At 35.1% G+C, this 12,592-nt stretch overlaps 1 protein-coding gene across 1 annotated transcript in view; it reads right to left on the bottom strand.

Moving 5' to 3' along the window:
* The window catches only part of LOC107662312 (neuron navigator 2-like), a 129,081-nt gene that overhangs the window by 64,972 nt on the left and 51,517 nt on the right, over positions 1–12,592 (bottom strand). Inside the window, exons 3-5 of the mRNA XM_016452298.1 lie at positions 11,875–11,927; positions 1,781–1,853; positions 74–287 (exon numbers count right to left, since the gene is read on the bottom strand). Coding sequence (XP_016307784.1) covers positions 74–287; positions 1,781–1,853; positions 11,875–11,927 — 340 coding nt within the window. The remainder of the gene's footprint in view (positions 1–73; positions 288–1,780; positions 1,854–11,874; positions 11,928–12,592) is intronic.

The following is a 12,592-nucleotide window of genomic DNA, read 5'->3' as shown; positions in this document are numbered from 1 at the left end:
CTAAAGAAAGGGGTGGACAGACTCAGATAGATAGATAGATAGATAGATAGATAGATAGATAGATAGATGTTACCTGGACTGCATCTCTGGCTGTGATTTTTGTGTGTGCGTCCCATGCGAGGTGGAGGTCAGCTGGGCTGGAGCGCTGCTCTGCTGGCTTAAGGGAGCGTGTGAATGTGTGTGTTGCGTGTGTGTCTGTCTGTTCGTCTGCGGCTGTTGCTGCTGCTTGTATCGAGACAGGCTAAAGAAAAGCCCCAAGATGGCTTTCAGATTGCCATTCCGGATCTCTGTGAGGGAAAAACATTTAGCTGTTTACTATATAATTTTGCAGACACTTTTCGCTCAAAGTAATTAGTAGGGCAATCTCTAATTACAAGCATAGTCCCCTGTAAAGCATGATGGGGTTGTGTGCCTCACTCTTGCTTCTTGTGGGAACTGAACCTACAACCTTCCAGCTATCAGCCACTGTTATCAGCCACTGATACCAGTCAAGTGGCTGACAATAAAGCCAACTGCTTTGATATTTTACAGTTGTTTCATTAATATGCTTTTACACTAACGTCACTTTTTACGTTAAAGGGATAGTTCACCCAAAAATGAAAATTCTGTCATTAATTACTCACCCTCATGTTGTTCCAAACCCGTAAGACCGCCGTTCATCTTCGGAACGCAAATTAAGATATTTTTGATGTATTCTGAGAGCTCTCTGACCCTCCCATAGACAGCAAGGGTCCTTACACGATCAAGGTCCAGAGACGCTACGAGAATACTGTCTATGGGAGGGTCAGAGAGCTCTCAGAATTCATTAAAAATATCTTAATTTGTGTTCCGAAGATAAACGGAGGTCTTACGGGTTTGGAACAACATGAGGGTGAGTGATTAATGACAGAATTTTCAATTTTGGGTGAACTATCCCTTTAAGCAGCTTGTAATTTTGAAAGGGTGATAGCACCACTTTTAGGGGGCTTAAAAAGACGATTAATATTCAGTAATATTATCGATTAAACTGCACTGATACTATCGAATTAACTAAATTGAACTGACTTACGTTACATGAATAATTAAGAACACTATTGCCCTCTAAAGAGCTGCTTACAGTTTAATTGAACTCGTTTCATAATTGATAAACTTTACAACATTGACAGTTATTAAACTGAATTGAAACAACATTGAACTAAATTGAGCTGAATAATTGTCTTCTGTAGAGCTGCTTTACAGCTTGAATTTGTTTAATAATTTATGAATTTTATAACATTTTTTTCAACATTAACACTATACAAACAAATTTGTCTTAACTGTAAGTTATGAAGTACAGCTTTTGCAATGGCAACAAAGTTTGAAATGTTGTGTATGTTTGTTTTCCTGCAATAAATAGCCAATGATAAACTAAACAACTCATGCTTCATTAAATATTAATGTTCTTGGTACAGTTGAAGAAACTTTTGTTTCAGCGTCTAAGGGAAATGTAAAAATGACAAAGAGTGAAGGAAAACACATTATGTGATGAAGAGGCACTCAAAAAAGCAAACAAATTGTGTGCTGTACTTGTCCAATAAATATGCAAATTAAAACATTAACCCACAGTTTGCAGATGTACAGTGTAAATTCTTGAAACCTGACTACCCAAACTGCTAAATTACTAATCTATAGTGAAGTATTAACAGTGTGAAACTTAACAATTTAAAGTGTGAAATACCCATATTTCGCAATCATCTAAGATCAAATTGTAAATAAAATCTAGCTTGAAGCTGTAAATAAATTTTAAAAACTGTGTTTTTACCTTCAGCTGAAAGTCCCTGTATGTTCACACCTTTGGCTGCTAGGAAGCTCAGACAGACACCAATGTTCTCAATCTAGAGAGAAATTACGAGAGAGCATGTTGATAAGCACTGTAGCGATCATTTAAAATCATCATTACAAACCACACACACATTTAAACACAGAAAGGAGCCATTATCACTTAAAACAAACAGGCCGGTTAAGTTCAGAACAGATGCTGTGTCCCTGCAGTCTAGATTGAGGTTGCTTCACATCTGCTCTGTGGCTGAATACGTGACTGGACGTTCACTCACTCTAGGAGCTGCAGTGATATCAGAGAGCATAGATTGGCTGCTCAGTCAAAGCAGTATGCAAAGCCTTTGCTTCCAATCGCTGAGGGCGTCACATTTGCCCTGTTGCTAGGAGACGCCGTCGAGGCCCTGATGCTGACCCAGCCGTATCCTAGTGTCACTCAATTCAGAGCATAAGCATATTTGATTGGCTGAGAGGAGAGTGATGTAATAGGCTATACATAAAGGTCATGTGGACTCTACTAAGAATATGTTAATGACATTTACCATACTCTCGGGTCGAGGTTATCCATAATCATGGTTCTATTTATGGAGCCAATATTTCATGCTATGTTAACAATATACAGGCATTAATACAACCCCCCCTCCAAAAAAAAAAACATACATCAGATATATTCTATAAATATAGATTTTAATTTAATGTCTGCTATTAGCAGACATTAAATTAAAATCTATATTTCAGGTAAATAATAATAAGAATAAGAATAAAAATATAAGAATTTATTCATAATAATTGTACCATTATAATATAGCATACAGTATACTACAGTGATTTTTATCTAATATAGTATAATTTTTTTTACATTTTTGCCTAGTCTATTAAAAAAGGTGACACATTTTTTTAATTACAAATATTCCCACTTAAGACTAATATGTGTAGTTTCTCAAATAATACATTTTCATGTTGTGTAAACTCTATTCATGTCAAAGCTGTATTTTCTATCAATTACCAACTCTTACGAATGCACCAGCCTATTTACAAATATTAAAACAAGTGAGTAATTTCATATGGGTCCCACAAAAAAAAAAAAAAAAAAAACTTGGACACTTTGGTTACAGTACACTTAAAAATGTAAGAATATAACTGCATTAAATAACAAAATTTACAAAGTATCGTTAATTTTAAAGAAAAAGCACAAGTATACTTTTCAAACATTTCACAAAAAGTAGTTTGTTTTGATAATACATTGTTCACTATTAAAAAGTATTTCAACATTTTCTCGTTTTGGAACATTGGTGGAACTTCATCATTAAAAGTCACTGCAAAAAAATGGCTAAAAGTCAGTCAATTCTAAGAAAACACTAGCATCATTTGTTTGCAGCCACTTGCTTTGATTTTTTTTGTTATGCAATGAAATTCATACATATTTAACTGATGCTCAAGTGTCCAAATATTTTAGGGGCCACTGTATAATTAATAGAGCATGGCTCTGATTTACTGCCCATGTTCTGCATTAAAGAACTGGTCATCTGCCATGGGTTAGTCAGCACAAGTGTTATGTCAGTTATGTCAGCCATAGCAACACATTTCTGCCTCACTGACTGTATCCCAGTTGCTGGCAGCCAACAGTTGCTGGCCTTAAGGGTCACGGGAGATATAGAGATGGGAGGAAAGAATCTGCTCTAGATTCCTCTGGCCCTTTGAAGGAACCACATCCCAGACATCCAGGACTAAAAATAACGATTCTAAATAAAAGATATCTCAGAGAGAGGGGTTGAAATGAATCTATATCCTCTTTCTCTTTGTGAATTGAATTACAAGGCATAATAATATATGAAGTCAATATGAATGCATTAAAAAATGGGGTGTGGGGCAATTTAGCTCTAACATAACAACATTGTCTTCTCTGATTGTTGGTCCGCAGGTCATGCACGACAGCAAACACCACTCTGAATGACATTCTCATAATAGCTGCATTAAAAACTCACTGGGTCAATAGAAATCAGAAGCTACTGGAATAAAAGCAAACAACTGATTGCAGAACCATAAAAAGCACCAAAACCAAGCATAAGCTATCATAAGCACAGCCACAGAAATGCATTAGTGAAAAACACTAGTAATTGACCAATTTACTTAAAATAAAACAAAATGAAATTAATAAAATAGGATAACATTTAAATTTCACATTTGATTTCAATAAAAATAAAACACTATATATTTAAGACTGCAAATACATACACAAAAACGTACTCCATGAAATCACCACTTCATTTTACACATTAGACAATATTTTTTATTAAAAATGTGGAAAAATTAGATTTACATGTTGCTAAACTAATATTACAATACTCTAATTAGCAAAAATATTGACACCGATATTGGAAAAAGGAAGTGAAGTGATAAAAGGAAGCAAAATTGTCTCAAAATGACCAAATATCATCTAATATATATATTATTCTTTCACTAAAAACACAGTAATAATGACACAATGCATATTTGAGCTCAATGTTGACTTCCAAATATATTTATATATTTTAAGTGAAGTGAACACTTAAGGTCTGAAATATTCCAGCAAAATGTTTGACTGGCCAAATATGCTAAAAACATTACAAACATGACATGTAAGTATTCTTTCCATAATACTGAAACCATCAAGGCACAAAGAAGCTTAAATCAAGTTAAACATCAATTGAATTTACTTAAAATCATATTTACTTTCCATTTACGCGGCTGTATGATTGTCAGTTTATACAACACGAACGTTTCTATCAGAAAGAACAATATAAAAGCATTTTAAGTTCTTACTCCCTCTTCCATGTGTATCCTACAGTATGACAAAAATCGATTCAGGAAGCCCTTAAAGCAGTACCTGTACCTGAAAAAAGTGCGCTTCATTTGTATCTCACCTTGAGAGACTGTAAAAGACTGTGAGAGTGTATTTGCTCCTCAGCGAATAAAATCGTGTTTAAGAGAGGGACAGCCTGCTAAACAAGCAACTTCACAGACACACAACTATTGTCTGTCTCAAGCACATAAACTTGCTATTACGCACACACACACACGTGAACATATACCGGATACATTCCTTCTATATGAGACTTCTCCACACACAGTCTCTCTCATTATCTGTCTCCATCTCTCCCTCTGGTTGTTTTTTTCCCCTCTCTGTCATTATATTTTTCATCACCACTGGTTCCCTAAAAAACTCCTCTTTGTGTGGAAGTGTGTTTATGTGACAGTGGGTTAGAGTTGAGGAGAGAGAGAGAATGCATGTATTTAAAGGTGATGATTGACAGGTGAGTTGGTCATGCAACAGGAAGCACTTTAAGTACTGACATGAAAAACTGTATGAAAAAAACAGACACATGCATATTAATAGAATTACTGTAGACCAGTGTCTTATCAGGCTTATTAACTTTTTTTCTCCAAGATCCACTTATTCATGTAAGAGTGTTTTTACCATAGACTGTAAAAAAAATGGACGTAGTGTCCGTGACGTCACCCGTAGGTTTCTGAAGAGCATTTTTGAAGCCTAAATTGGGCGGAGCGGGCCGTCGCCCTCTTGGCAACGCGTCACTCTCGGATAATCAAAAATGGGCAAAGAGGCGGGACGTGGGTGGAGCTGGTTGCTGAAACCATGCCCACCTAGCTCGACGGTGGTGACAGCAGCGGCAATTGAAACGGATGAGTTATAAAAAAATTCACCCCCCTCACAGTTGTCATGAAGGGCAAAATTAGCTATATAGACCAAAAGCACTTTTTGTACCAGGCTGTAAACATTTTTTTTCTGCTGTAAAGTTGGCCAATTTAACATGGGGGGTCTATGGGATTGACTCCCTTTTGGAGTTTTGGAAGTTTAAGTCACTTCCGTGTTGGTTTCAAGAGAGAGACCGGAAGGTTGCCGCTTGGTTTTTACACTAATAACAATCATAATTTAGTTATTCTATGATCATTTTCATTTCATTAATCATTGTGCGAGATTTGCGCTACTCAAAGTGTACAGATCAGATTAAAATGATTTTGTTCAATACACTTTATCCTCTTCTATTCAATGTCTAATGTCAGAAATTTGCACCAAGCTTAGTTTCAATAAATGCACTTCTTTCCCACAAGCAACGTTTTGGGTTCTAAAAGTTATTGTAAGTTTTCATACAATGAATTCTTGTATTGTGAAACAAAGAATCAAGAAAATTCAAAAACATAATTAAAGTCACTATGACCCAGAAACACATTTTGAGTTTTATGCAATGAAGTAAAAAAAGCAAAATGTCACCCTGCATTTAAATGATTATATCTCAACTTGTAGTAAAAAACATAATATAATTACAAACCTTTTTTATTTTTCGTTTTTTTTTTTTTTTAATGCATAAAACTGTTTTTCTAGGTCAAAGCAGCAGATGGAACAGGTAACGTGATCGTTTCATGATATGACCAAAAATAAAGCAACTTTAATATGTGTCCTGTGCAGAAATACATTCTATCTAGAGTGCAGTGTCATATGAAATAAATCTTCTTTTATTCATACATACAATACAGTTCAAAAGTTTGGGGTGGGTATTACTTTTGACTCTTTTTGAAAAGTCTCTTGCTCACCAAGGCTGCATTTATTTTATCAAAAAAATATATATATATTAAATTAAGTTTTCTAAGTTAAAAATCTGACACTTGAGTACTGAAATTGTGGATGTGTGGAATTAATGTATAATACGTTAATAAATATCGATGTAATGAAAATCATTGATTTTTTTTATTAGATTATGGATAAGATTAAATATTAAGTAATGTTCCTTATAATGGGAATTGTGTTTCATTAAATCCATATATTTGTGTTTGTTTAAAACAAATAATTTCTATTAACTTGTATTTTTAAAAATAAGAAATAATTGTTTAATGAAATCTAGATCTATTTTATTGGAGAAAACAAATAATTTCTGATATTATTTCTTAAATGAGAATTTTTGTTTTGATTAAATCTATACCTTTTTGTTTAGATCAAAAATAGAGTTTAAATTAATTGACTTTCTTCAACAAGAAAAATATTCTTTGTGCCAGTTTTTATAAAATATAAATAGTTTTCTTAGACATAGAAAATATTGTTTAGGGCAAGTTATTTATTTTTCATTGGCTCAAGTTATGAAATATAGATGTCAACCATTACCCTAAATTGTTTTAACTGGATGAATGAAAACATTTTTTTCAGTGTAAATGTTTTTAATTGGATGAATGAAAACATTTTTCCAGTGTGGAATATATTTTAAAATGTTATTTATTCCTGAGATTGCAAAGCTGAATTCTTACTGACCTCAAACTTTTGAACAGTAATGCGCACTCACACTTACTCAACAAAAACAATGAATCTCGTCCAACTTGACTTTCACCACTTATCTACTCCAGGTCTCATTAAAACTACAGCAAAGAAATTCAAGAACAACGAGCGTTTATAAGAAGAGGAGGAAAACACAGGCAGTGATGGACGCCTCTACAGAAGAATGTGGCCCGTGTTTTGATTCCTTCCACATCCTGAGCACAAATCACACACAAAAAAAAAAAAACTCCCATGATGATCGACAGACAACCAAATTAGATTAACATGCCAATCATTCCCCTTATAATTTTTCCCCTTAACTAACAAAACAAAAGACAAGAGTGTTCAGGAAAGTGGTTAATGCTATATATTGTAACTATAAGTTTCTGGGAAACCATATTAACTAGATGAGGTGAAAAACAAAGACAGACAAACATCCTGTCAATATGATCATTGCAGTGATTATGATTATGATCTTTTGTGACACAGTAAATGACTTTAAGGTGCTGTAAGTCATGCTAGCTGCTTCGCTAACTTCAGAGAATGACTCAGCTGAAGCTACCATCTTTGTGTCAATACACACCACTAGGGAGGTGAATTTGAGTTACGACACTGAGATTTCCTGTGTGTTTTAGCAGCACTGTGTCAACAGCCACTGACAGAAATGCTGCATATCTTGTGCTTTGCTTTGTCTGCACTGCTGGTGGGTTAAAGGGGAGGAGGAGATGATCTGAAAGGGATCAGACGGAACGAGCAGGTGTAAAAACAGTCCCAAAGGTGAGTGACTGATGAAACAGCTATCAAATGAACACAAAATATCCAGGAGTAACACTTACATTGTTTCAGTAGAAACTAACACTCCACATTAGGGATGCACCGAATGTTCAGTAACCGAAATTATAAGCGAAAAAAAAACGAATAAACTGTACCGAACAATGACGTGACGCAATCAAATAGCAACCAGCGTAGAGTGAGAGGCGCAATGCAACAAACATGTCAGCAGTGTGGAAGCATTTAAAACGGTCGGAGAAAGAAATAAAAATCAATACAAGCACCGACAGCGAGAGACTGTTAGTATTGCATCGCATGTCTTAGATGAGAAGAGGAAGGGGTGATTGTTGCTGGTTACTGTAAGATAATTGAAATCGCGAAATGGCCTTAAACAATTAGTAAATAAACTGCAGAACGTCATGTTTTCTAATACACGCATGCATTGCATTCTGACAGCGCTGCATGAACTCGCGGTGCTATCTGCTCGTTAGCCAAGGTTCAAAGTCTAAACCGCGAGGGAAATCTGCACTGTAAAAGTGTACTCAGTTGCTCAGTCACATTTTTGTGATTTTTTTTTGACAAGGCACGTGACAATGCGACACGTGCGACTTATTCGTAATGAGACTCATTTATAAATCTGCTGTTGTCTTCCTGCACGTTTCCGACAAAATAAAAGTTGAGAAAAAGCAATAACTCCATAAACAATCATAAATGTTAGTATCGTAATTTTACTGTTGTTCTGTAAAATAAAATAAAAAGTAAGACAATAATAATGATAATAATTTCAACAGCTCTGTTAATACATTTATTATAACATTCACACATAGTGTTCAAATTGGGATCTGTAATATTTTCTAATGTTTTAAAAGAAGGCTCTTCTGCTCAGCAAGGCTGCTTTTAATTGTACAGTTAAAAATACATGCCTGATTCAAGAAGGGGGTCTGATGGCCAAAAAAAAATTATTTTACTAACTTATTAATTTATATAGATAGATAATATAGAAAACAGTTATGTTAAATGAAAAATAAACTTTTTTTTACCATATCTTTGATCAAACAAATGCAGCTGGAGTGAGCATAAGAGACATTAAAAAACATTAAAAAAGAAAAGAGAGAGAAAAAAACACTACACTTTGTTTCTAATACATCTTCCTGGTCTTAATATGCATGATATTCTTAAGTGCATGTTATTATTATTATTTATTTTTATTGTTTGTCTTCATAGTCTTTAATCAAACTGTAATGAATTGCTCCACCACTTTATATATAATGCCCATTCCTGATTATTATTTTTTTTTATGCGTCATATTTTTAGATCCCCTTTTTGGAAGTAAAATGGGTTGTGCACCACATTTCATGCTGAGCACTTAAAACCATTCAATAAAATTCATCATATGCTTAGCATATTATATTATGCATCAATATTATGATCCTCCAAAGCTATTGTGAGAAATGCATTCAAATTCCACTCCTCGGTTTACAATATGAGCCAAAACCCCTGCATTGATTAGCTTAATGTGTTTACATATTTAACTATCTGAATGCTGAGGTTAAGTATCATGTCAGCAATTAGCGGTCGCAGCGATATTACTCTGCCCAATTCATGCTAATCAACCCGAGTGCTTGTATATCCAGTGTAAGCTGTTGCTAGAGGCCCATTCACTGAGCAATTGTGCAATTCCCACTCTTGATAAAAACACACAATGATGATATTTACATACTGGCTTTGGTTGCACCTGCTTCCAGCAGTGCTTTGCTTCCTCGTTAAAGACACACACGCACACAAACAAATACACACGCTGGAATTTAAACAGCTTTAGAGTGACTCACACACAGGAAAACTGCATTCACATGCATAAATACAGAATGCCTGCTGGGATGTACAAAAAGACATGCATATATGTACATGCCCGTACAGTTACCACTGGCTGAGTTACAGAATTCAAAAGACATGAGTATTCATGCAGCTACAGAATGAGAGAAAACTGTGAGAAAAGAAAAGGAAAAGAGAAAGAACATGGGAACACAAAGGCTGTGTGTGTCTAAAAGTAATAAATTACGGTGCAATTTGCTGCTAAGGGGACGGAGCTAATTGATGGAGCCAAAGAAAGAGGAAGTCAGTGAGAGATAGCAATGAGAGAGACGGGTAAAGGAGATCAGCTCCTGTTGTTGGACAATTAGACCCCTGCCATTCAATTTAACCCCAAACCCCTAATCTACCTCTCACATCTGAAAAGACCAGCATAGTCATGCTGTTTACAGGCAAAACTTTCTTTGTGAAGCTGGTCGAAGCATTAAATGAATGACTCTTATGAGTCAGTTCTTTTTAGTGAATCAAAAACATGCAGTGTAACCACTGAAGCCCAATTCCTGAATGAATGACTCTCATGAGTTGGTTATTGTGAATCAAAACTCTTGATTCAGAGTGGTTACCGAATTATTCTGACTCACTTATTGAACTGCAAGTCATTACTTTTTTATGTAATTAAAGATACACATTATGTTATTGTAATCAGTGGTTTATTTTTATTTTTATAAAAGATAAACAAAAAAATGTATTAAATGTGTTACAATAGTTTTGTTTGTTTAGTATTGTTATTTAATATATGGTTATGGGATGCCACATCTAAAAATCATGAGATGCCATTACTGTGTAAACGTATAATGTTTGTAAAATGGTACAGCTTTTTAAATATCTGAAAGTACACTCTTAATATCAGTCAGTCAAGCAGTTAAGCATTGATTTAGTCGCATATGCGAGTGATTTACTCGCAATATAGAGGGTTGGACATATTAAAAATATTAAAAGAGAAAACAGATATTTTAAATTTTGCAATATTACTGTTATTACTGTATTTTTGATCAAATAAATGTAGCCTCAGCAAATGTTTTTGAAAAGACTTCTTTAAAAACATTTAAAAATCTTACCAACCTCAAACTTGTGATCTTTCGTTTATATTTGTTCTTTTAAAATATAAAAATGAATATATCGTGCTTATTTTTCCAAATATTTATTTCTAAAAAATACTAAAATAATCCATATTTGAACCGTTAAGGAACATGAATTGTTAATTGGAATCAGAACCAGAATCTTTAAATTCCTCGGGATTCCCATCCTTATCAACTGCAACACCTTTATCTTTCTAGTGAAGCTAGTTGGCCAAAGAACGCAGCACACCAGTCTCCAAACCCAACATGCACTGGTTTCAGCTGGGTTTCATCACTGTCAAAACAAGAGCAATTCCTCAACAGACCACCGTTACAAATCAAAATCTCTAATAACAACAAAACGCACGTACAGACCTCAAGCCCTTTGAAAATGATTCCTTTGTTGTGTCCAATCAGGCTCGACAGCCGTCTTTGTAATCGAGACAAGTCAAAACCAACCCCTGCCCCTGGTTCATGTGTGATACGACTGTCAGCGATACTCAGACTTCTAGGGTTTGTTTTGCTTAGCTTTGGCTTGGCTAAAATAGCTCTTTATGTCTGTAATCTGGCTTGTGCTTCCTCCAAACCTATACATTTACTGATGGTTTTGAGAGTTTTTTTTAAAGTATCTGCCAAACTACACCCCCTTAAACCAGATGTTTATAAAAAGACACCGCAAGAGAAACAAAAATAACAGTAATAAAGTGCATGTCTATAAGCCTGCGGGCAACATCAGTGAGAATCTAATGTATTACACTCTCAGAAAAAAAAAGGTACAAAGCTGTCACAGGGGCGGTATCCTAAGGTAGAAATACTAAAAGGTACATCTTATTGTACTTATTGTACCTTATTTACCCCTAAAGGGTACCTATTAATACCTTAAAAGTACATACAATAACTTTAAAAGTACATATTAGTACCTAAAGTGGACATATTAAATACATTTTGTACCTTTTTTTCTGAGTGTAGTGTTGCCCTGGACAGATCTAACATTGTCATTTAATGCACAAAAGTGCATTAAAGTCATTATAAAATTACACCGGCAGTAAAAAAAAACAACCAGAAGACAGAAGTTCTTACCATTTGAGAACGACTCTTAGGGCATCCATTAATGTCCTCAATCTTCTCATTTGCTGTGAAATCCAAAAAGAGAGAGAAATTCAGACAAATTAATCGCTAAAAAAGAAAATAAGTCAGAGATTTCCTTAATTGTAAGCCTGATGTGCAGTATGTCCTTTCTGTTTCTGTGCCAGAAAGATTTTTGACCCCAAATGTGGAAACTTTATCCAGTTTGAGCAACTGTGTGGCAGGGCCTGCTGGGATGTGACTGCTTTGGGGCTTTCCTGAGGGTGACTGCTCTCTACCCTGCATCCCGGCGGGCCCAGCCCCATCCCCCTCCCCATGGCAGCTGAAACAGGGCCGTTCACTCACAGCTGACAACTGCACACACGGCTACAATGACAGCTACATGCCTGCAGGAATCACGTTACCGCCTGCGCTGTGGGAAAAATGTGTCAGGAATGTGTAAGATGTCAGGTGAGTAAGCATGGAGGACAGACACATCTGAGACGGGCTGTCTCAACGGAGGGGCTCTCGGACTACCGGAGAACCATTTGGGTGGCCATGTCTTCTAAATAATTTGTGATTTAATTATTATTTTATAATGTTATTTAATATGGAAGCCCATTTCCACCATGGAATAAAAAAAATAAAAAAGTTAACTGCAACTTTTTATCTCACAATTCTGACTTTTTTCTTGCAATTCAGAAAGTCACAAGAAAAAAAAAAAAAAAAAAAA

This window comes from Sinocyclocheilus anshuiensis, unplaced genomic scaffold, assembly GCF_001515605.1.
Source record: "Sinocyclocheilus anshuiensis isolate Anshui unplaced genomic scaffold, SAMN03320099.WGS_v1.1 scaffold579, whole genome shotgun sequence".
Lineage (NCBI taxonomy): Eukaryota > Metazoa > Chordata > Actinopteri > Cypriniformes > Cyprinidae > Sinocyclocheilus > Sinocyclocheilus anshuiensis.
This window is presented reverse-complemented; position numbering and strand designations above follow the sequence as displayed.